The sequence below is a fragment of the Coccomyxa subellipsoidea genome (assembly GCF_000258705.1).
Source record: "Coccomyxa subellipsoidea C-169, whole genome shotgun sequence".
In the NCBI taxonomy this organism is placed as follows: Eukaryota; Viridiplantae; Chlorophyta; class Trebouxiophyceae; family Coccomyxaceae; genus Coccomyxa; species Coccomyxa subellipsoidea.
Window position 1 is genome coordinate 192,879 of NW_005178041.1, and position 24,140 is coordinate 217,018.

The 24,140-nt window shown below is 51.9% G+C and overlaps 5 protein-coding genes across 5 annotated transcripts; 2 read left to right on the forward strand and 3 right to left on the reverse strand.

Moving 5' to 3' along the window:
• Positions 1-426: 426 nt before the first annotated feature.
• COCSUDRAFT_58820 (hypothetical protein) lies at positions 427-1,554 on the forward strand (the record flags this gene model as incomplete). The annotated part of the gene is made up of 4 exons (XM_005650766.1): positions 427-441; positions 654-731; positions 1,004-1,114; positions 1,489-1,554. 4 exons carry the CDS (start codon positions 427-429, stop codon positions 1,552-1,554), a joined length of 270 nt encoding a protein of 89 aa, XP_005650823.1.
• Positions 1,555-2,804: 1,250 nt separating this feature from the next.
• On the forward strand, positions 2,805-4,304 carry COCSUDRAFT_58821 (hypothetical protein; the record flags this gene model as incomplete). The annotated part of the gene is made up of 4 exons (XM_005650767.1): positions 2,805-2,900; positions 3,154-3,255; positions 3,601-3,817; positions 4,153-4,304. 4 exons carry the CDS (start codon positions 2,805-2,807, stop codon positions 4,302-4,304), a joined length of 567 nt encoding a protein of 188 aa, XP_005650824.1.
• A 927-nt stretch (positions 4,305-5,231) lies between these two features.
• On the reverse strand, positions 5,232-8,064 carry COCSUDRAFT_21604 (DNA-binding protein). Its single transcript, XM_005650768.1, has 7 exons — positions 7,855-8,064; positions 7,420-7,550; positions 7,117-7,237; positions 6,736-6,799; positions 6,430-6,527; positions 5,948-6,014; positions 5,232-5,614 (listed from the first exon to the last, which is right to left on the reverse strand). Exons 1-7 carry the CDS (start codon positions 7,944-7,946, stop codon positions 5,564-5,566), a joined length of 624 nt encoding a protein of 207 aa, XP_005650825.1. The 5' UTR covers positions 7,947-8,064; the 3' UTR covers positions 5,232-5,563.
• Positions 8,065-8,565: 501 nt separating this feature from the next.
• COCSUDRAFT_12506 (Clavaminate synthase-like protein) lies at positions 8,566-18,228 on the reverse strand (the record flags this gene model as incomplete). Its single annotated transcript, XM_005650769.1, has 17 exons — positions 8,566-8,970; positions 9,232-9,326; positions 9,536-9,693; positions 9,987-10,071; positions 10,258-10,337; positions 10,504-10,609; positions 10,884-11,088; positions 11,328-11,483; positions 11,871-12,001; positions 12,437-12,658; positions 12,902-13,177; positions 13,372-13,653; positions 16,981-17,122; positions 17,391-17,566; positions 17,739-17,787; positions 17,827-17,995; positions 18,137-18,228. Coding segments are annotated over 17 exons (2,829 nt in total), but the record flags the coding sequence as incomplete, so codon positions are not given.
• A 1,357-nt stretch (positions 18,229-19,585) lies between these two features.
• On the reverse strand, positions 19,586-23,774 carry COCSUDRAFT_32127 (hypersensitive-induced response protein). The gene is made up of 13 exons (XM_005650770.1): positions 23,753-23,774; positions 23,405-23,444; positions 23,200-23,265; positions 23,040-23,088; positions 22,871-22,922; positions 22,663-22,723; positions 22,441-22,521; positions 22,241-22,285; positions 21,920-22,003; positions 21,311-21,456; positions 20,705-20,828; positions 20,302-20,409; positions 19,586-20,059 (listed from the first exon to the last, which is right to left on the reverse strand). The coding sequence occupies exons 2-13, from the start codon at positions 23,405-23,407 to the stop codon at positions 20,000-20,002; spliced, it is 879 nt and encodes a 292-aa protein (XP_005650827.1). The 5' UTR covers positions 23,408-23,444; positions 23,753-23,774; the 3' UTR covers positions 19,586-19,999.
• Between the last annotated feature and the right edge of the window lie 366 nt (positions 23,775-24,140).

Consider the following 24,140-nt stretch of genomic DNA (forward strand, 5'->3'; position numbering starts at 1 on the left):
AATTTAAGCATACCATGGCATGCACAGAAGACAGATGTGATTGATATCAGGAGTGTGTGCGGGTCAATTGCTGCATTTGGAAGATGCGAGCTGAGCTTGGTACCATGTGAGCAGGCTCATTTCCAGCAGATGGATGGGTTGACAGGGCAACCGCAGGTAGTTTGAGTGGGATGATGATGTCAACATCTGGCAATTACGTAGAAGGGAAGTTTCAAGTCCTCTAGAGGGCAGCAGGGAAATGTATGGGATGCATGCTTCAAAGCCTGTTTGTAATCACCACTCAGGGGATATGTAATAATACCTTTGTGCCCTCTGCCCTGCTCGCACGAAGTGTTGGCCTCGCAATTAAATACCATCAGACTGTTCAGCGCACAGTTTCTTTTTTATTCCTGCGCTTCCTTTCTTCCTCACTTTATCAGTATCGTCATGAACGGCACGCAGGTGAACGTAACCATCTTCTTGTCTCAGGCGGGAGCTACTGCTTTGCTTCTGGGCTTATTTCCAACAGAACTGAAAATAAAACCCTCAGCAATGAGTGTGTCGACTTCTTTTGCACGTCTGTGCTATTTGCAAGTTTGCTGGCCTCCGCGTGTTGTCGTCCAGACTTGTCAAGCTTGCCAGTGCCTTGCTGATTAAAGGGTGTCCCTATGCAGAAGCTTGATATGTCCGCCCGCTGGCTTGAAAATGCCAAGGCCCGTGAGATCTTCACGGATCCTCAGAAAGGCATCGAGGTAAGCTGTGCTCTCGTCGTCCCAGACGGTTTGCAACTTTCCAGCTGCTGCTGCAACTGCTGCATGAGGACTTGATTTAGCTTTACTTGGTGGACTGCAGGAGATTGGACAAGTCCTCCAGGAAGCAGAGTGTGTGCTGGAAGTCTTGATGCAGGCGTGTCTTTTTCACGCCTCATGCTCAGGGATGTATCATGTTATGCATCTGGCATCCCTTGCTGCTAGAACATGGAACTCCTCAGTGTTCTGATTGGGGTTCACACATGATGTCGCAGAAGACAGAGGTTGGCGCCCCCTTCAAGCTGACAGCCGCTGAATTTGAGCTAATGAAATCTACCCTGAACAAGCTGCGATCGGCGGTGGCAGACATTCTGGAGCCCCTGCAGGTACCTGCAGTCCATCTTGATTGCATGGCTGCATTTGAGGGATAATGGATATCGCTGCATGCGCGTGCAAAGGATCTGCAGACAGTGTTGGTGCACAAACTAATCGTGTTAATGCATTTATCATGTTAGCAGTCGAGGATGCATGCATGCATGTCTCTGTGTGTGTGCGCTGGTAATCTGTTCATGTAAATGCATTCGTGGCCTTACACATATCAACTGGGGATGCAAGCAAGCGTGTGCCTGTCTGTGCGCGCCAGCAATCTGAATGTAAGCCCTGCAGGTCTCATTCTCTGTGGCGCTTCATTTAAAGGCATGTGCATGGGGACGGCGTGCTGCCCGCTTCTGTGAAGACTTCTTCCTGTGTGCTGGATCAGGCTGCACTGGAGAACAAGCAGCAGGAGCTGCACAATGGTGGCAAACCAAGCAGCGATGACAAGTGATTCCAGGTCAGAGATCACCCAAAACCATAAAGTTTCTTCCATGCAGGACATACCCAGGGAAAAATGCACCAAGCTGGTTATTGTCTGCCCTGTTTTTTTGGCCATGAGAGCTTAATGGCCTGCAAAACTGTTGGCAAATGGCCAACCCATGTGAGGGCGCTGTGTTCCTGCAGGTCTGCGAGGCGCCTTGGCTGTGGAACAACGTCCCATTTTTGAAAGAAACATTTGATGCATGGCTAGTAGCAGCGGGCCAAACCTGCGCAGCCAGAGTAGCAGGAGATTACCTCAGTGCCTCTGTCCAAAGAGGGATTGTGGGTGTGTTGCTTAGTACAGGAAGGCTATGTAGAGATTTCTGATCATGGTATATTTGATGCATATTCTATGTACAGAATCAGCCAGACTGGGTGCAGTGTTGCCTGTTCTGCTTTGATGTCGGCATTCTCTTCCTTAGGCAATGCATGATCCGTCTCATTTTTGAAATACCATAATTGTGGAACAACAGCAGTGCAGGGGGTTTCCTGGGACAGATCGTTGTGTGCTGAACTTTCCGTATGTGACATGCCGAGTGCTCCAGAAAGCAATGGGTATCATGATGGCAAACCAGATCACTTGTTAAACAGGACCTGCAGCTGTAATATGTGCCATAACGCCTGAATTGATAGGCCAATTTGATGTTAATCCCTGTACATTAGAACTGACAATGGGGTCAGGCACTTGGGGTGCCCTGTCCGCTCCTGCAGCGTCTCGGCGTCAAGCAGAGGCACCCAGCACATGTGACATATACCGATGAACCTTCTTTTTGCAAATCATTGGGTGTAACAAACATGTCGGCCAGCACTGTGCAGCCCTCATGTTTGAGAGTGCACTGCGGTGCTACAAGAGACATCACCATGTTTCCATGAAGACCATTCGGAATTTCTTGAATGCTTGAGCAAAGTAATCGGACTCCTGCACGCAATTTTGAGGTTACGGGATGACTTGGCCATGGGGTCACGAGGGTGCACATGACATCTCTGATCACCGTTCTTGCTTGGACTTACAGCCATCATATCAGCCTCGCTGAGATCCAGAATGACCCTTGAGGCTCTCTCAACAAAGATCTGCCTTTCATGAAGATTCTGGCCGTCTCCTGCAGACCGTCCTCTGTGGCGAAGAGAAGCCGTGGATTCACCGAATACGGGCAGACAGTGACGAATTGACAACAGAGTGATCAAGTGTCTGACGAGCTTGAGCGTGCAGGATTATTGACGATGTCACCGTCCCTAGACTACTCATCAGCTCAACACGGCATGGACCCTGATGATGTGCCATTCGAAGGTCCAGTGCAAACTGAGGAGAAACTCAAAGTACGCACACGTTTGCCGTCCTGGATGCTTGCTGATCATGTTGTCTTTCAATGAGGCTCAGCTGTCTTGAAATGCGTCGTTGAGCAGTCTTCCTCTCGCTGCAGGATGTGCAGAGGACCCTGCACGACTATCGCAAAGTGCTATCTATGTACAACAAGGTACTGGTGGTTCCTGCATACTTATTTGCCGATATATACACCTACTGCGCAATGTAGTTGAGCTTTAAAATCTCAGCATGGGATGCATGTGGCAGGCTTTGCCTGAAGACCATCCCGACAAGGAGTGCCTTATGGCTTTGGTAAAAAAGCTGCACCTTGTCTGCAACAAAGACCTGGACTACATTGACGAGCTGCAGGTATCTCCTTTCTCTCACAAGTCTTTCCCTCAACTTTTTACAACTGGAAGCGGGAGCCAGAGCTGCCATTCTTGCATTTTGCTCTCCGAGGCATGGTTGCAGCATGACAGCCACATTCCACTAATTTGCTCTTGCCTGGCAGCAAGTATCTGCATCCGCGTGTGCGCTGCCTTTAATAAAGACAGCTTTGTGTCATCCTTACATACTGATCTCTAAAGCACTGATGCAGCAAGCACTTACAGCAACCGATATTGTTGCCCATGCCTGGCAAAATATGGTAGCCAATGAACACTCATCACAGCCTCACAGGGCCTTGCAAAAGGTACTATCTTGGCTGGTGTGCAGGAAGAGTGGAATGCACTGAGCTGCGCTGTGACCATGTCTGAAGCCGAGGAGAAGGATCTCAAGCGGCAGATCGGGCGCCTGAAGGAGCAGGTCAACATGCAGGAGGGAGTCATGCTAGATCAGCAGGATGACATCAGCGGCCTTCGCGCTGAAATCAGCAAGCTGACAGCGCGAATTCAGGAGCTGGAGCTGCAGATCAAGGCACTGAAGCAGCAGGGTGCGCTCTAAATTTGCTGGTAGCATGGGCGTGGCTTGCTTTTGCAGCAACAAGAGCAAGCAGCAGCAGCTTGCTGTTGTGCATGTGCGCTTCAAGCTGCCGTACTAGTACACACATGCTGCTTCTGCGCATGGAAGTACTGATGCAATGAGACAATCACTTTCCAACCCATATTGTGTTGTGCATTGACCTTCCCCCGATCACATCTGTTTTTTTCTTGTGACGGAAATCTGCTCACACCGCGTGACATGCTGCTTTCTGCAGGTGGGGGAGATGTCAGGGACTGGTGCAATATTATGAACACGCTCAGAATGCATGGTTACTGGCGCATGCAGGTACTGTGGAGATTGCCAAGGAAAGTACAGAGCACAAAAACACAGAGCCTGCGGATGCAGAGGACGCAGCGGTACCCTTCAGGGCAGAGGAGAAATTAAATGCGGCAGAATGGTTGCCGCTTTTATTTGTAAACGTGATGACGCTGGTTTGAGCCTAAGGAATCGAACAGGCAATGAACTGATTGAAATGAAGCCAACAGTGAGACCTCAGAAGTCCAGGAAACGGTGTAAATGAGTTGTGGTTCATGTGGTGGGATGCTGGTGAGACCGAGTGAGTTTACATGTGGTTGAGGATCACGGCTTACAGTGGCTGAATGATTATCAAACAGTCTGTAGCCTGCTGAATGAGGCGGTCACAAGAACATGCGATGGCCCGGTAAGGAAAGGAAAACTTGCTTCTAGACTACTCAGACTGCTGGTTACCCCACAATTGATTGGACATATATAGATGGTAGGGCGGTACACAATCAACCGGTATGGGGCAGTGGTACTCGGTGCGTTAGTTGCAGGCTGTATTAAGGCGGATGCGCAAAATGCCGGCCATTTTTTGTAGCAGTGACGCCTGGTAGCAGACTTGGTCTGTACTATAAGAGTATTTCAGGAGCAGCCAAGAGCGCATGATCAGCTTCGTTCCCCATGTCACAGGTCTTGGTCAGATGCAGACTAAGGAGAAGTGGCAAACACCAACTTACTGCTGCCTGCAGCTGATCGCGCCGACGGTGCGATTTGTATGCAGTCGTGGAATATATGCAATCTAGCAATCTAAGGAATAGCATAACTCTCACCAAGACACTTGTTCTTCCTCTGAACATCCTTTTGATGCCGCATGAGTCCAGAGCCAGGAGGCTAATCAATCTCTTGCAAAGGTGTCTCAATCAGGGCCTCCTCAGGTGATTTATTTTGTACAAGCAGGATCTGAATTCTAGGAGAACATCTTGTCATCAATTGTCCCTTGCCTTTGGGAAACATAGCACAAGACGACTGCACTTGTGTATACGGAAGATAGGCAAGAACATGCAGAAGTTGAATCTGTTGCTGAACCGCTACGGGTGCCCACAAGCTGAGAGGACTAGGCTCTTCCACAGGTCACTGGTTTTAAGCAGGGCACCCTGTTCATTATGAGTTCACTTAGTGAAAGGAAGCAGAACTACAGTGTGCATGGGTCTAGATCTGTGCAGGGGCACTTTGTGGATACTGGATAAATAGAGGATAAGGTTGCCACAAAATCAAAGTCTTCACTCATGGGCACAAAAAATTCAGGGAATGCACTGTACAGTAGACTTGTTACGGACGCTTCAACAAACTGATCTCCAGCTGAGAGAAACAATTACTTTTCCCCCACAACACGTTTGCCATGCTTTGGGTAGGCTCTCCTGTAGACATGACAAGCAAATACTTGCAGCGTCAGCAGCTAACCCTCTGCATCTGCTTTGTATGACACAAGTGCATCCACCTTGTGCACCTGCACCCAGCAGCAGACCTGACTGAGCCCGAGATTCTCTTTTTAACTGGTCGTGGTGCGCAGCCCAATACATCTCCTGGTGAGCACCGAGACTCAAAACAGCAAGCAAGCCCCCTGTCTCCCCTCCACCCACGCACGTTTATCTAGGTGGGCCTTTTCGAGAAAACAGCCATGCGCACACTGTGTAGTAGCAAAGCCGTATATACGTGAAAGTTGCTTGGCAAGGCTCAGTGCGCAAGTAGCTGCAATGGAGATGGATGGTGCAGGTAGCACCTGCAAGGAGAAAAGCAAGCATGCACATGCAGGAATTGAGAAGTAGGGGAGAGCGCTTGCCTTGGTGGTGAAAGACCGCAGCTTGACATCTGCTGCGTTGGTGATGTACCGTGCATCTGACTCCTCCCTGCAGGGACACCACAAGCACAGAGTAAGCCTTCGCATGCACTCTGCTGATGTCAGCGGATCCCCCTGCTTCACACATCTGACACGATTGAGACAGACACCGCAGGGTGTGCAGGGCATCTGAGATAGTATACTGCCATCCATAGAAAAGGCTTGATGCGAGTGGGTCTTTAGCCTGTAGCGCAGATGGCAATATAATGGCAGGGTGCAGATTTAAGAGCTGCTTGGGAGAGTCGCATGGCCCATAAGAAGCAGCCTCAGCAAGATCGGTCTCTGCTTTGGGCCAGTATGAGGATCTGCGGCAAGCTAAGCAGCTGCCCGGCTGCTGCATAGACATGAGGTGCCAGGAAAATATCTAGTGACTTCAGGCAGTAAACCCAACTCTGTACTGCTGGCCGGATGTGCTAGCGACGCACCACTCGAAAGGGACGTCCGAGGAAGTGTCTGTGTACACCAGCAGGTCGAATGTGCAGGGGTCGTTCAGCAGCGGCAGAAATGTCACACTCGCTGTAATCTGCATCAGCAAATCTTATGACTTTTGGTCCGTAATAAAAAAAGGTTGCTTGACATGCTGCGGAATAGCTGCACAAGACGGTTGTGTTGTGTTTGCCCAGAGCAGAGACTCAAAGAATGCCACAGCATGGGACAGACATGCAGTGCATACATGACAAGCTTTCAGTGTTTGCTCATGCATCATCTGCAGTGTATTATATGAGCCGTACCTGTCTCACGATGGCCTGGATCTCTGAGGTGATCTCGCTCTCTGACTTTTCAGGCGCTGGCTGCCTGCACATGCGCGCACATGTCAGCTGAGCGCCATGTCACCGGCGTGGCACATGACTGACAGCTTGTCCCACGACTCTTTTGGCATCTAGCCATGCACGCCGGCCATGCATGTTACACCCCTCAGAGAAGTGTTGGACAGTGTTAGTGCCCTTTCATGAGCAGGCCCTTTTTGGCTTGCTTGCCATGCGCGCAGGGCATCCATACTGCTCCCCTTGATTGCGGGATTAGCCGACAAGCAATAATGGTGTGCTTTGCAATTTAGTTCTGACATCGGCAACTTTTGTCCTGCAGGGGTTGTGCTCAAGGAGGACACGCACTCGCCAGAGAGGACTGCCTTGTCTGTCTGGATGTCAAACGTCCATCGTTCCAGGACCTCCTTTGTTGAGACACTGGTGACTACTAGCACCATCTTCTGAAGGGCGCCAGTCACAAGCCAATCTGTGCAAGCACGTCTGTGAGCTGATCTTTGCAAACTAAATACATGGACATGGTCCAGCTCAGCTGGCTTTGTTCCAGCGACACTTGGCTACTCCAGACCTGCTGGTGTATGCAGCATCACAGAAGCAAGGCAAATACCCAAGTCCCTGCATGCTGAAGCATATTTGTCGCAGAGACAGCACCTGACATCTGCTGCAGAACGCTGGTGAGGTATTTTGTCAAGCCTGTATCTGTCGTGACCATCATTGTGAGGCCATATTGCTTCTGTGGCTCAAAGGATTCTGCAGAATAGATGCCCCGCTGGTAGAGGATACTGCAGGCACAGGGCACTTGTTAGAAGGGTGTTTGACATGTATGGAATTTAGATGGGATGCTATCCTTATTTGCTTGTCCAGATGGAAGCTGCAGGGTTTTGAAGCCATCAAGGACATCTTGCAATATACTGTGCTTTAATGCGTACAGGACTCTGCAAAGGTAGTTGCCTCCCATCAAAGCACGGCCAAATGTGATTAATTTGCCAGAGAGGAACAATGACCCTCAAAGGACGTCGTGATTGCTCAAGGCTTGTCAAAGAAATTGTGGTCTTCGCATTGAACATCACGATGTTCAGCACCCACCTGTTGACAGCATAAGCGAAGAACTCTGTGACTACTTTTGTAGAACCTTTCAGCGTGATCGTATTGCGTGTGGCCTGTGCTGTTTTGGACATGTTGCCCAAAAGGCAAGGAAGGCAACAATGCGAAAGCTTACGTGGGCTCACCAGCCACTGAGAGGATGTAGAAAGGTGGATATTCGAAACTCAAAGCTCTTGGAAATCAAGAAAGCTTGGATGAGAAATGATGCTGGACGTTTCCTGCACTGGGCCAGCTGGTGTCCAGTTCCAGATTTGAAACTCGCCTCGGCTGAAATTGCAGATACGCAGAGGAACATGCCATGCAGAAACTTCAAGTGTTCCAATTCAAGCCTATTGCACGAAAAAATATGCATTGCTTGATTCTGACGACACGATACATGTTGTGCAGCATTTTGCAGCTCTGATGTGCGAAGGTGCAATTGCTAAGCGGGCCGCCATCGGTTGATCTTGATGCCTGCAACAATTGTGTTCACACTCACATGTCAAGATTTGAGGTACGGATTACACTCATGATGCTCCTCGATAGGGCAAATCAACGGAATGCTACATCCAACCATATATATGCAGTCACAAGATAAGATACAACAGGCCGACCGGTTGCAACCTCCTTCAACTCGAGTTGAGCTCAAGATTTCCCCACAGCTATTCCCCCGGCCGCGCAAGCAAATGCCCCTGTCTGGTAGGCATCCTTGTGCTATTCAGCAAAGCCTTTCTCAAGGCTCTCAACCAGCCGCCGCACGCACCGCTGCCCGTAGAAGCTGCGGTAGTGGGGCGGCAGCTGGGCGAGCGCCTTCGCGGCAGCTTCCACCGCAGCCGCCGCCGCGTCGGCCGCCGGGGGGTCTCGGTTCCCATACAGATCCTTCCCAGCATACATTCCCCTCTCCATATCCCTCCAGAACACATTCACCGACACAGACATCCCGCTGTCCTGCTCTGCCAGCACATTGTGGTGCCAGAGTGCTGGAATGTACAGCACATCTCCCGGACGCAGCATGCAGTCGAAGTGCACTGCGCTGATGAATAAGGGGTACTTTTTTGGGTCCGGCTGGTCAATGTCGGTGACCTCTGAGGACGAGCCGGTCATGTACAGCTTTGCCTCCTGCGCGCATGCATGTGCCGACATCGGGCATGACTAATGCAAGAATCACACGCCACGTCATCCCTTGACTGACCAAATCCTAGATAATTTCTGATGTGTGCAGTTGGCTGCAGCTGACATGGCAGACTGCACAAGATAGCAGCAGAACATGATAATGGTCACCAGCTAATCATAAGATGGCTGAAACGTGGGAGGCATGTTTGCACATTTGAAAATGTTCTGCAAGCCACACGACGGGTGTTTGTCTGTGGAAGCAAGCACCTCTGGTGGCGGCCACAATCTCACGCGTTTGGTGCCCCTGACCTGGCACAGTAGGTTGTCCATTACATCAAAGTGCGTCCACAGCCGCAGCCCACCTACAGTCACCATAGTAACATTGTCTCACACTGCCCCATGCATCTATAATTCCCCATTACCGCAGGGCCTTTCTATGCTGAGAAAAAGCCATATGGCACCTTTCAGGGAAAGTGTGTGAAATTAGCAAGGGAGCTGCATGCCTGAGCAGATAAGACTCTTCCATGCACGGCTGCTCTCAGGCTGAGGAAAATTGGTTAAGAGTAGCAACAGTGCTGCATGCCTGAGCTGATGCGCAGCACTGATGAGAACAGGCGATCAGGAGGGAACAGCGGAGGCAGAGACAGGTCGGCAGCGAGGTCTGGGAAGGCCGCGGCGATGTCTGACGGCTCCTTCCTGGGGTTTGTGCCAATGCTCCTCAGATAGTACCTGCAGCACAGCATCTAGGTTTGTTCTCCGTCGTAACTAGAGTACAAACTCAAAAGCCCGACTGTCTGTACTGGTCTATGAAGCACCTCCTATGGAGTATTGAGGAGCAGAGGCTGTCTGGAGAAGGGCATGCATGAGAATGCACTCCTCAGTAATGGCGCCCATATAGAGAGATGGGGGAAAGAAGTCGGCTGGTAAACGCCATGCATCATCGTGCATGTAGGCTTGATGAGTGATGTCAGTGCATGGGACAACAGGCACACCTCTCGCAAGGGGAGATGAGCGGAGGGAACTCCTCTGCAGACTCGCACCTGCCCACCAGCTCAGCGAGGGGCATCGTGCGGAACTCAAAATTCTTGTGCACAAAATGCAGACGGCCTGCATGCATGCCGCATGCTTGTCACATGAAAGCAGACTACTCACGAATTCCTAGACATCATATTTCTTGGGAAGAGCAGGCCCCCAGTGCACCATAGTTGCACTTATCAGATGGAAGCTGCTTCTATTTGGACGTACGGTAACAGCATGATGCGATGCATGCAAGATCGGAGAGCAGAGGATTACCAGTGGGGTCAGGGCAGACGTGGACGCTAACAAGGGTGGTTGAGCTGCTGGGAAGGGATTTGAGGTAGGCGCCGGTCCACCTGCAAGCATACATCCTCCTTTCATGCACCTAAGCAGCACTGCTCGGACGTTTATCCTGAGGGCAGCAATGCATATAATTCATCACTGGCAGTAAACGGTATGCTTTCAAGGCGCTTTGGGACTGCATTTGTGCAGGTTACAGCCTTTGCAGCCCCTGAAGATTACCCGTCAACAGCAATCCCCAAGTCCAGTCCCTTGAGCACTGCAGGCTGCTTCTCCCTGCTGATCTCCACAAACCTCTCCCTTGTCATACCCCGGTACTCTGCCACCTCTGCGCAGATGCCTGATCTGACAGTAGAGCTGTCACACGCCAGAGCTCCACCATTTCCATCTGCTACTCCACCTTTTGCGCCTGTGTCGCTTATCCTGCCTGCGCAGAAATGACACCAATACCAATCAGGAGACATGCATCAGGCATTGAAAATAAACTGGAAAAAATCACTGCACATTGTCTACATGCACATGTTGCACTCCAAGCAGACAGAAAAGGAGCTCAATGCATTATTGTGTCATACTCGTCATACTCATGTCATGCGCTGTCATACCAGGCAGCCGTGTCGTCAGCGGCGTAGTCATGTCTGTGTCAGCGCCGTTACTGATGGCTGATGTGACGGCTGCCTGATCTGGCCGGCACTCCACGTCCAGGACCAGGTGGCGCATGTGTGGTGCATACCACTTGACTCGCTCCACATGCCGAATCAGAACGCGCCAGTTTCTGCCAAGCTCCCGGGACAGCGTCTCCAGCTCCGCCTGCATACATCCCATCTATGAGCTCATCTATTGAAGACATTTCAGCATACCATGCACAAAGAGAACTGTGTGAAATAAGCATGCAGCGACTTTGATCAAACACCAGAGCGTGGCCCCAGCTTGGCATAGCATCTACGGAGGAAGCCATAGACAGTAGTCAACAGCTTGGGCATGAAACCGAACTCAGACTTCAGAAGAATCCAATTCAAGACGGCCCCTGGAGAAAGACACATACAGACCTGCGTGCTGGCAATCCAGGCAGCCTCCTCGCTGTCCTTCACGTTGTGGTGTAGGTGCAGCCATCCGCCTGTAGATGGCTTCAGAGCAGCCAGCGCGACCGGCCAGCCCTCCCTGCTGGACGGCAGCAGGCCCAACAGCACCCGGTCCGCCACTCCCTGCATATCATATCAAGCGCCTCATCAATTCAGCATCATACAAAGTCATGTGGATTTATGAGAATCATCATGGCACCTTGCCCCTTGCCCCAGGGGGAACATGGCATAACATGTGCAGAACAGCCGAGAGGGCTAGAATCTCTGTCAGCAGACGCCCAACAGAAGGAACAGGCATGTCAACCAAATAGTGCAGGTTGTGAGGGTGCTGGGTGGCATGCGGCTGTGGCTGGTGGCTGTCAGCCATGGAAAGCGTGGTCGGCAGATGCATGACTGACCATTCAGGGCTTGAATGTTTACTTGTCCCAAGAGCCATGGCAGCAAGTGCAGATGCATGACTGGTCACTAAGGAGCTTTAGTGTCGTTGTAGCAGAATATTACTGTGCACACCTTGGGCGCCAGCTGGCGGCAGTTGCCCTGCAGAACCTCGCAGCGGTCGGCGCATCGGTTGAACGCCAGATTGCGCTGAAGCGCTTCAATGGCTGCCGGGTTCCACTCGCACGCCAATACCTTTGCCGCGCCTGGGAACCCACATGTGGCTGATTGGAAGGGAGGTAGAAACAGCAGGCACCAATCCTGCCGTGTTACATGCAGGCCAGCCTTGGCAAACAGGCTCGATCCCCTCAGTTGCAATGTCCCTAGAAAGGGTGGATGTTAACAGAAGACCAGTCCGATCTGCCATACGCTGGAATGCAGCCAAAGAGTAGAGGAGAGCACCAGCTGCATGTGCACAGGCTCCTTTAGCACATTAAGAACAATGCGCAAAGAGTTTCTTGAACTCTCAAGACTCCATTTCCACAAAGAGCAAGGGAGCAGACACCGTCTTCAGCCATCCCACACCGTCTTCAGCCATCCCTGCCTTGCAATGTCATTTGATTAAACAGCCCCAATTACAGGTCATCCAGGCCCCAGGGTCCAATGAAAACACATTAAAAGGGGGTGGGTCGGCCGCGCACGCGAATGCACCAGCAGCGGCAGGGTATAATAACCGATGCCGGCAAACAGGTCGACTACAGTCTCGCTCGCGCAGCGCAGCCGCCCCATGCGCGCGCGCTCCGTCACATTACCGGACGAGAACATGCAGCGGGTTACGTCCAAGGAAAAGGCAACGCCGTTCTCCAGATGCCGGGTCCATCCATCAGCGCCCCGAAGCAGTCCTGCCTGGCTGTCACGCGTGCCTGCAGGGCACCACACGAGGAAGGTTTGGTAAGTCTTAGACTTCAAAACGTGATTAGCTCATTGCATCAGGTAGACGTGGATGGTCTAATTTTTGCGCTTGAACAATGGAATGGACAGTGCAGGAGATGGCCGCTGGAAGTTAGTGCATAACAGCAAGAAGCTCAGGAATGAAGCCTCTTCACAGACACACAGGAGAGAAGCCGCTTGACTCTGCATTTCTAAATATGGAATACAAGCCTCACCTGTGTTGGCAATGGGAGCCTGACGAACAAGCCGGTCTGCCCCCAATGCAGCATTCACCGCGGCCCAGAGGGCCTCGCCTTGAGCTGCCCACTCAGGTGCCCGGAATGAGTCAGCGGGCAGCAGCACCAGGTCTCCCAAGCGTTCCCATTTGCTCGGCACCTCTGCCATGAGGTCCTCTGTGCGCTCGCTTGACAGACCTGCACGCAATCGCCATTCAACAGGATAGCATTCGCACGATACCAGGACCTTACTAGAAACAACACCATTGTCTGTAGCTGATCAGCCGCACTCAAGGGCTCTGCAAATCAATGAAAACAAGCAGTTCAAAATCGCCAAAGTGGGATGCAAAGTCACATGGAGACAATGTGCCAGCTGGGATTACCTGATGTGGAGAGGAAATCCCTTGCCGCTTGCACCAGCGCCTCTCTCTGGGACTGTGCCACCTTCGCCTCTGCCAGAGCCATCCGACAGACCTTCACTTGCCCCTCCGCCACCGCTGCTGCCACCATTCTCAGCGCCTGACCCTTCTTGTCAGATTTGCTCCCTTTGCCAGGGAAGGCATGTAGACCCTCGGCGCATGCGTCGGTGACCGGGAGGGCGACGGAGACACCTCCGTCGCAGACAAGGCTGCGGCGGTGCCTGTTCAGGCCACCTGCCTGCTTGAGGGCGTCCTTGAATATTTTGGCGTCTTGCTTCGGCACCACAAGCGCCCACGATCCCTTCTCACCAGAGCCGTTCTGCGCTGTTATCTCTGCTGTGCCACTGGGCTCATAGCTGCCATTCATTCTGGGCGCCTCCATTGTATGCAGCATCCCCCTGTACTGGCAATTGCTGTCCCCCATGGAGCCACCTCGTCTCTGCTCTAGGGAATGTCCGTTGAGATCCTGGCTGGAAGCGACGCTGCTCTGTGCATTACCAGAGCTCCGCTGTGGACCTGCACGCCTGCTGTCTTGCCTCCCCAAGTTGCTGTCATCGCTCTGCCTGACACTGCTGTCCTGGCATTCCGCTGGAAAATAATTGCCACTGCTGCCAGGCCTGTCCGTCCTTGCTGCTACATTATCTGTCACAGCTGCACATGGGCCATCATCTTTCCTGGCAGCGTTCCCGCTTGAGCTCATGCTGGCAGCTTCCTGACTGCGAGAAGCTGCAGGACGGCTGCGCGGCAGGTGCAGCACGCACGGCCGGGAGAAGGTGGTCCCGAAGCTGAAGCATTGCGCGCCGCCGCCGATGACTACCATTGAGTCACCTGTCGGCGCGACCACCGCGCAGTGCCGCACCGGCACCGGCCGGCAGTCCGCCGCTGCAGCTGCTGCTGTCAGCATCCAGGTTTGGCTCTGCACTTCAAACATGTGCACTACCCCTGCAGAGCACAACAGAACAGTTCCTTAGTCACAGAAGCATCTGTGTATGCTGCCGGCTTAATTCAACTTCTTTTTTTTTTCATGTCGAAAGATGCTATTCTGCAGAATGTCTGAAACAAGTTATTCAGAAGCTGGCAGTGCCTCACACTGATATTGTGCTACTGGCAGTAATCAGCGCAGCTTTAAGAGCACGTGATGACTCTCAACTCTTGCCAAGATGAGCTGCTCTTCGCACCTGTGTCCTGCTCTGGGCAGCCGCCAATGAGCACAAGCAGGTACCGGCCGACAGCAGTCAGTGTGTGGGAGAACAGCGGCGGCGGCCGAGGGAGCGCATCATCAAAATTGATGCGTTGCCAGATCAGGCGATCCAGGTCCAGCACATGCATGGCGCCAGTTATGGTCTGCCCGCAGTCACGCACGCCGCCGTAGACGTACATGCTCTTGCCTGTAACGGCTGCCGCATGCGAATGTCTGGGGCCGGGCAAATCGCCTGAAGAATTGCAAAGCTCACTCATCAGGGGCTGATACATGCTTCATTGTTATTAACAAACAATGGGCACCATCGAGGCGTGCAGATAAACATGAGTGGCAGCAGATTTGCCCTGAAAGGGGAAGACTCCAGCTGATAAGAAATTGGGTGACTCTTCATGCCAGGCTCTTGCAGTCTGCTGCAAGCAGTGAAGCCAAGGATCCGCTGTTTGATCTCATGGAGGATGATTCTGTACCCGTGCATGTCAGCTCGTGCCAGTGCCACCTCTTTCCACGCAGCCGCAGTTCCCACACATCTTCCAGCGCGGTCCCATCAGCCATGCCGCCATACATGACTATTCTCCCGCTCTGCACCGTGTAGGAAACAAGCATCTCAGCCTGTAATATATGGCCAGGCCTCCAAGGAGGCCTGTGAGCACATAGCAATCAACAGCAGTAGGCACTTTGCCTACCCAAATCAGTAGCTAGAGGATGCAAGAGCTTTTCGCACTGATAAAGCTGCAGATGCTGGTTGCCATAGAGTTTACCAAGTTTGCATGCATTCAGATGTGCGACGGCAACAGCTCCACTTGTCTTTTGACATACATGACAAAAAAACGTCATCGTGCCACTGTGCTCGGCTTTAGCTGCCGCCGAAATCACTGCAATTCTCTTTGTCTACTGTTCAAGTCAATTCTACCTTTGGAGGGAAGGCTGGGGGAAGTGGTAGAAGAGGCAATGTGATTTACCCGGCACTGGTGCTCTGCCAAGGAGCTCCCTGCGCACCTTTAAACTGCCGCCAACCGACACAGCCGAGTGGCGATGGCGCGTCGCAGGCGGAGTTCCCTTCGCATCAACGCACACCCATCGCGCGGCGTCTCCGGTCCCCGAGCTCTCTCCGGAGGAGCTACGCTTTGCAGACAGATCCAGGAGCCACAGATCCCCCAGCGCCTGATCTGGCGCGGTGCGCCCTCCGTGCACCAGCATGCTCCAGCTCAGCGCTGCCGCCACGTGGCCCACGCGCGCAGCCGGCCCCGGACCTAAACAAGAGGTGCATCGTCTGAGAAATTTTCTAGCCTTCTAGCTTGTGGGAAACATCGGGATTCACAGCACCACGTGCTGTACATCATCTTTCCTGCCAATGGGACTTCACACGGATGATCAGGATCCGCAGTGCCCAGCACTCTGCTTGGCGCCGGCATGTGTGCTTGGAGGAGTCCCACCTGGTGCACCCTTGATGGTAATCAGAACTTTAGATCACATCCGTGCATATTACCTACCGGGAGGCCACTCTTATACGGGCATGCCAGTCAATGCTTTGCCCCATCCAAATTTCAAAGAGCATGTATTGCAGCATGCTACATGCAAGGGTAGCACACCAGCGACGGGCAGCTGGCGCACAATCCCAGTAGGAATATCATAGACAAGCACGTCGTCCAGGCGCCTGTGCGCGCCGGCCCCGCCATACCCGCCAAAGATGATGAGCTTGTTGCCCACAATGACCATGGAGTGCCCCCACCTGTGCAGTGCCCCAGAGGGAACGCCCTGTGCAGCAGACAAGGACAGGGCACGACTCAATCTCCTTGTTATCATGGCAGTTTCCTCCATATTACGAGTGCCTGTCAGGCATCTCCTTGCCCGATCAACTGTTGTGACACTGCGAAGCAGATGCAGTGGTTGCAGAGAGCTGTCACGGTGCAGCACGTGCTTCGGTCTGCCTTGCCTTCAGGGCTTGTGGGAACACTGTGTAAAGGCTCGACAAAGACCATTAGTTGTATGGGTGGGTGGAAGAGGTACTCACATGGGCATGAAGTGGGGCAAGGCGCCAGAAAGGGCCCTCAGAGACAGCATGATCTGGCTGGTCACCCACTAGCAGCCGCAGCTCTTGCAATTGGGCGAGGCGCTGGCGGCTGCGCAGGGCCAACAACCGCTGCACGCCCACTCCTGTCTTCACATCTTCATCTGCACGCATAACAAAAGTCAATGTGGGAGGGTTATCCAGGGCGTACGCTGGATGTGCTGCGATCAGACTCTTCTGCGGTTGCTGGGTGGTCACACTCTCGCAACACTGTCTTCCGGTATCACATAGTAATTCTCACCTGCAGCAGCCTCTGCAGCTTCTGCATCAACCACCGCCGCAAAAATTCGCTCGCTCTGCCTCTCAGTCGAATTGGAAGACGCCATATGGCAACGCGTCTTTTTGCGCAGTCCAATCCCATGGCTACCAGAAAGAAGCGCAGCTGGCTCACCGGCCAGGAAGCGCTGTTTGAAGAGAGCATGGAAGCGCTCAATGCGTGCCCAGTTGAGCTCCATTTTCTCATTGGCCAGCTTTGTGAGGTGGCGCAGATACTCTGGGGAGACCAGCAACAGTCCTCCATCAGTCACTGGCACCTGTGGCCACGCAGAGAAATTGATCAACTGGTCATGCGTTCGCTTAGAGGGCACGGTGACTGCATGGTCATGGTCTCGAGATAATCCCGGAAAAGTGAAGGCCTGCCCACTGCAAGAGAAGAGTCAACCATGCAAGATGTTTTTACGTCTTTTAGAACCTGCAAGCAGCATGGCAAGGCCAGAAAGGCACCAGACCACTGCAAACAACATGCATGCCTGAGGGCCTATTTTTCAGCCTGGCTTGGAGGATGGAAACTAAATTGCTCACCTCTAACCGGATGGAGCAGCGGATGCCGGCGATGACTCGCGCTGACTCATCCCCCGTGACCCCAGACTCCCGATATCCCGCCTCCCTGGCACACCTGATCAGGCGCTGCGCGTCGTCCGCCGTCCGCGCTTCCGCTGCCAGAATGAACGGCTCAAAGCGAAATACCAGCGGTGCACCTGTTCAAATTCAAATCCAAATTCCTAAGCCTCCATTTCAGACGGCTGAGCAGCAGATGCTTGCCAGAAGGAGTTTGAGAATGGCCCAAGAAGCTACATCACATCGCCTAACAATGACGACAAACCCAGCATTCACACGGTACAAATGTGCCTATTGACAACCATATTCAACCTTCCTCAGTTCCTGCTCCACGTTTTAAGCTGCCTGGCTGGGCCAGGCGCTTGTTTACATCGATGAAAACACCAGGAAGTCATCAAACGGGCGCACCGTTGCTGCAGCATAACAGCACTCGGGATATAATCTCCTCCGCATCTGCATGGCCATGGGTCACATACACCCACTCTCCGCCTTTCTGACCCGCTGCGCGCGTGGCATCTGTCGGCTCCGCAAAGACGCTCACTCTCCCTGTCATGCACAGCCGTATGATACTCCACAGCAAAAGCAATTTCATGGCATTGTCACCAGTCTTTTGCGGCGGGTTTGCTGCAATCCTTCCATGATATGAAGCTCTGCAAGAAGTTGGATCATGCAGAAAAGCTGGCGTGATGGGTTTGGGCTTGCCTGAGCACGATGAGGTGGTGAAGATATCCGGCCACGAGTTGAGGGAGGCCACAAGATCTGCTATAGGGCCATCCACTCCCCCAGCCCGCGATTTGTCACCTGCGCAATTTCTGCATGAGCATTAAAAACGTACACGTAATGCCATGCTTGTCAGATGCCGCTCTCTGAGATGAGGATGTGCTTGCTGCCTAGTCCGTGTGTAAGCTGTGCATTACCTTGGTTTTGTTCCAAGAGAGGCAGCACGTGGCTCCGCCTTTGGTCAAAAGCTCCGCTGCCGCTTTCACGCCCAACCTTTCCCATCCTGGAATCCAACTCAGAATGTTGGCTGCCCTGCCTGTGATTAGCACGTGTACTGTATCCATGAGAGAGACAGACGCTGGGCAGGCCATTCAGGTTTCGACTCGTCTTACTATTGAGAATGCCTATTTATTAGTCTATCGGGATGTACGAAATCAACGTCTGGAAGGAGATAGGCCCACATGAGCACCTGGACCATCAGTGTCGCATTCCCAACATGTCCCTGAGCTGCTTCAGCTGGACACGCCCATTGCTCAGGCTATATTTCATCGCATATGAATCTTTTGCCCCTCGATCTCTTTCGAATCCGTGTCTGATCTCCTTCTTAAGTTCACCTGCCAAGTGCGGAGGCCATCAGTGATCGAAAGCACCTAGGAGGATTTGGCAAAGCTAATAATCTACATATGAAGCGCACATATTTTACACGCTGTCTCGAAACCTTGCCGGAACAGTGTTTAATCGAAAACGTGTGCATCTGACATATCCCAATCAAATTTGGGCATCGATCTGTGCTGAAAGTCTGAAGTAGAAGACTTTCCAGAGTAAATAGAGAATTCCACCTTGAGAAGCAACGGGAGCACCCTTCACCGCCCTCAGGAAGGATCTATACAGGTGGAGAGCCTGGGTTTTAAAGATGAATCCTTGAAGTTCGGCCATCTTCAACACAGTTGCCGCTCATGCTCACCGAGCATCAATCGACATATTACCGGTAACATTCATTCCACTTCATTCTTATAGCAGCGGAGGTTACAAGGATGCTGGCAACCACAGTTCTCAAACCCATCGCCTCCACTTCTGGCTTCCAGGAAGCTGGCAGCTGGCTTGAGTGATTTTTTATCACGGAACCTGGAATTGCCGTTTACCGCCAAATTCGCTGGAAAACATTTCAGCTGTTTGGGCCAATTTCGCTCAAAATGTGAGCGTACAGGTGGGCGGCAGCCATCTGCCAGAAGCAGATTGTCATGACACTATCAAGCTCTTCTTCAAATTTTTGGGGAACTAACAAGAAGATTACACACCTATTGCCATGTACAACTGCAAATAAAATAAAAGGAATGCGACGCCCAGCGCGCATGCACAAAATGTCACAACAGTCTCAGACAGGCTGCTATATATACTGTCGAGTCAGGACTAGGTTCACAGTAAATCACATCATCCCTGAAACCTTCTAGTGTTTAAAAATAATCAGCTTTACATACAACACGCTGGTAAAGAAGCACACACAGAAGTGTAACAGCAGGATTCCAGAGGGATCATCTGTACACAATATGTGCATTGTATGGATATCCACTCACAGAACTGTCTTGACTGATACTGGCGCCAACGAGAACGAGCAATAGTCACAAGCTGCTCCCAAAATTGCATGTTTTTAAAACCAACATCTTATCATCAACAAACACATGCCTGAACACCAGACTCAACACCAAATGTGGCAGACATAATCTCCCCATTCCCAAAGTGGCTCGCACGGGCCATCTGTACTAGTCCCTTAATTCCAATCTTGCATGCATTGTGGCTGCTATCTCCCAGCGCTCCAGCTTATCAACAATATCGGTGCGTGCAGCGCTCCAAGCTTACTCGCGCTTCATCGACTGCGTGCGCCCAGCCATGGCCTGCATGAAGCCGTTGCGCAGCTGCACACATATACCCCAGACATGTCAGAGAACACCTAGTAACACGCATGACCAGAACCGGAACCCATGTGTTACAATAGGGTAAATACATGATCTACAGGTTGTCCTGGTGTGATCCAAACGTGCTGGAGACAAGATCCGCAAAGAGCAAGATGCAAGATCTCTGTAACACGGTGTTAAAAGGCCCATCGGATAGCGAAACTGGACAGCACCACGGCAAACAGGAAATGGGGGTCACACACCTCGCCGGACATCTCGCCGATGGAGCTGGGGGAGTGATTGAGGAAGACGGTGGAGTTGCCCTGGGTGGAGCCCACCTCCTTGAGCATGTCAAAGTACTGCGTCATCATCTGCGCGCACAGCAAAACATATGTTTAGATGTGCTTAATCTCATGAAAAAAAAACAACACGCAGATCACAGAAACAGTGCTGGGGCACTCATGGCACTGGAATAGAAAATTCCAATGACACATTCTCTTGACAATGCCGAGGTTGATTTGGTATGCACGCTGCAGCTTGTTGCAGTCTCAAGCAGAAGAAATCCAGACATGTCCGCCTAGAAATACACAGACATTTGCGACACATCAACGGGTCCAACAAGGTCAGGGAATCCAGACACATGCAGATTACGGATCCTAGGCGCACCATCATCTCAATGACATCACGGCTGTTGACATCGGTGACTCCGCTCTCAAAGTTGAGGACACTGTCCTTGAGGCCGGCAATGATGGCCTGCCGCTGGCGAGCGATACCTTGACCCTCCAGGAACCTGCACAGCACAAGATGCCCTAGGTTATGATTGAACGCTTCCTAATCAGACTTGCACTATCTGGAAAGCGCACAATCGCATTGCAATGTTGGCCAGCAATTTTGACCTGGCGAGTCTGAACTTCAGGCTCTCATCTTCCTCAATGACCTGCCTTTGACGGATCAGCTGCAGTGCCCAATGGCAAATGGAAGAAGAAATGCAAAAGCACTCGTGCCCTGCCAAGGGCCCACCAAGAACTCGCGCACAACTTCCCACAAAGTCACGGAATCTCGGAATGACGACATGAGTAACTTTGCATGTCCCCACACCATGGCATTACATGTGCAGAATGGCATGACAGGTGTCTTTGCATGCCCTCAGCATTCAATTCTATAGCGGGCAAGGATGCAAAAAAGCGGCGCTGGCAGAACGGCAGTGTCAATGTCTGTGAATGTCCTTGGGCACACTGGTAGCAGGCAGGATGCAAGAGAATAATAACTCACTTTGCCTCAGCGCTGGCCTCGGCGCGCTTGACGACCATGACCTTGTCGGCCTCGGCCTTCTGGATGGACGCCTCGCGCATGCGCTGCGCAGCGTTGATCTCGTTCATTGCCGCGCGCACCTTCGGGTCCGGCTCAATGTCTGTCACCTGCACGACCCAAATCCCCCACGTTCACCCTTTGCTATAAACCCTGCTGCCCTGCAAGCGCGCCATCACTCTCCTAGGAACGGAGCCGAGTCACCTATTGTCACTCGCACCCTTGTCTGTCTTATTTGCTGGCCAGCTTATACAGGCCCTGACGGTAGGTTCTGCTTCTGATCCTCTTCCTGCTGCACGTGATCTACGCAGCCTATCACATGCTTGTACACAGCCCGCCATCGTTCCCCTAAACTCCACAGTCATCCTTTGCTATACACCCTGCCGCACTGCCAGCGCGCCATTGCATGGCCTGCCGGTTTAGACAGAATCACATGCAAAGGAAGATGTGGTGATTGATGGCAATGCCTCTGCAAACCCGTACTAAGGATTCAGCATGCAAGGCAAGGTCCGCGTGCCTGGCAATTAGATGCATCAGTGCAGAAGAAGCAAGGGGAAGGAGAGAGGGGCTCACCAGGGTCTCGATGATCATGAAGCCAAAGCTGGCCATGGACTTGGTCAGGGTGTCCTTTACTTCCTTGGCAATCTCAGTCTTGGCCTGCACGAGCACAGTGAACATCAGGCCCCTTGACGAGTGGGTAGATTGACCAATACCCCTATCTAAACCACACGAAGTTCCGCACATCTGCGATTTCGATGTCTTATCTTCTACTTGCCACCTGCACTCTCCCAATCCTTCTATACAAGCAGAGTAGTGGGCGAAGCTAGGAAGATAGCCCTAGTTATAACAGAGAGACCAAGATGTGGCAACGCTTGGGGCTTGAGGTAAACTCACCGTGAACACATCGTCCAGCAGGATGTTGGGCACAATGGCGCGCACCTGCAGGCACAAGATGGGATTTAAAACTGACAGCAAACTGCAACAGAAAGCATTTGCTGCTAGCTTTTGTCTGCAATCACCGACAAAAAGATCCATGTGACAGCTGGAGTAGCACTCGATGCATATCAAGGGACTGTCAACGAACACATGCGCACCACATCAAACACGTAGCTGGTGATCTGGCCGTTGGTGTTTGTCAAGCGGTAGAAGGCGTCATAGAGGGCATCCTCCTTGACCTGTCGTGCCAAAAAGCCTTCATTTCAGTCCCAAGGGAAGACACAGTAAAATGCCATCCTGTGCCTTGAGGCCAGAACAGTAATGCATGTGCGGGGGACCTGAAAAGCAATTGTGAGCTGCCATAAAGGATGAGGTCACACCTGGTACTGAACAGAGACAACAATTCTGACAAAGACATTGTCCTTGGTCTTCGTGTCACACCTGCAGCATGGGAAAACCAACAAGCTGTCACTTCGCTGTGAATGCGGGTGGCAACAGCACTCGCACGGCAGTGACTCACGTTGAAGGTACTGTGCAGCATGTCCTCCGGCAAGCAAGTTGCCAGCGCAGATAGAGTAGGGCACTCACCGAACATCAAGCTGCTTGACACGCAAGCTCAGGGATCCAGCAACACATTCGCCTGCAACAGTGACACATAGGCGCTCGAGATAAGAAGAATATTATGGAAATAGGAATGACAGCAAATCGCATGGAACTATGTAAACGCATCGGCCGCCGTGAGCATAGGAAGACTCACCAAGGAAGCAGTTCACAAAATTGCATCCACTCTTGGCGACGCGGTTGAACTGCATAAACAGAGCAAGAGTCAGCCTTTGTTACAAGAGTCTGCTTGCGGGACGCAGGTGTAAGAGCCAAAAATTGCAGCACCGCAAGCTATTGTGAGGATTCATTCATACCTTTCCAAATCTTTCGATGACCTGAACAGTGGACTGCGCAGGGCAGCTGAAACAGCCAGCGGATACCTGCACGTCACCAGACGATCAACACTAAGTCCTGCATTGCATGGCTCTCGTGCATGGCTGAAGCAACATGCCATTCTGCGAACACCAGATCACAAACGTACAAAAGCAGAAGCAATCACAACAGGAAGCAAACACGTACCATCTTGTGTGATGACTAAGTCTCGCAGCAAAGTGAAAGCCTGCGCAGCATATGAACCTGTTGCTGCAAAATTTGCGGTCTTCTTTACAGAAGGAGACACATAATTCCAATTCTAGCAAAAATATCGACAGCCAGGTCGCCGTGTCAGCTGCAGTCTAGCCACGTCCCATTCCCAGTCGTCTTTTCGGCACTTAGTCAAAAGACAAAAGACAGCACATCGCAGCAGCAAACTTTGTTTCCGGCTCCGTACTAGTGAACTGACTGACAACTGCAGCCTCACAAAGGGCACTTCTGTCTCAAAAAACCCCGGGATTGTGATGACGACATCCACAACCAGGGCAAACTCACCCTTATAGCAGAAGGAAGGTGCAGCTGGAGATGATGGTGGACCTCGTGAACAAACACGGAAGTTTAAAGATACGATATCTGCGACGGGATCGTCTGCTTCCCTTGACTTCTGCGTCTGTTTCGAAGTCCAGTGACGTGGAAGCCCTGCCTGATCAGGAGCACTGAGTCACCTTGCTTCCAGAGCAAAGAAAGGGATAATCAAGGGTATAAAGCGCTGGTCGCTGTGATTAAATAATCCATGTTGTAATCGTATTGTTATATTGAGGTTGCAGGAGTGCCGGAAGATTTCTCCCAAGGACAAAATATAGAATCTACATACTAAGATCTGCCGAGGTCCTGTGAAACACCTTTATTATTCTGGGCTTGCTGGCCTCTTTTAAATAAAGAA

What these genes read in the sequence shown, in the direction of transcription:
- COCSUDRAFT_32127 (XM_005650770.1), bottom strand. An exon ending in TCATCGAAAGATTTGGAAAG is followed by an intron (nt 23,089 to 23,199) that starts GTATGAATGAAT and finishes CTGTTTATGCAG; the next exon opens with TTCAACCGCGTCGCCAAGAG. An exon ending in CCAGCTACGTGTTTGATGTG is followed by an intron (nt 22,286 to 22,440) that starts GTGCGCATGTGT and finishes TTGTGCCTGCAG; the next exon opens with GTGCGCGCCATTGTGCCCAA.
- COCSUDRAFT_21604 (XM_005650768.1), bottom strand. Translation starts at nt 7,946, where the DNA reads ATGTCCAAAACAGCACAGGCCACACGCAATACGATCACGCTGAAAGGT. An exon ending in AAGGCAGTCCTCTCTGGCGA is followed by an intron (nt 6,800 to 7,116) that starts GTGCGTGTCCTC and finishes GCGCATGTGCAG; the next exon opens with GCAGCCAGCGCCTGAAAAGT. An exon ending in TCCAGGCCATCGTGAGACAG is followed by an intron (nt 6,528 to 6,735) that starts GTACGGCTCATA and finishes TTGCTGATGCAG; the next exon opens with ATTACAGCGAGTGTGACATT.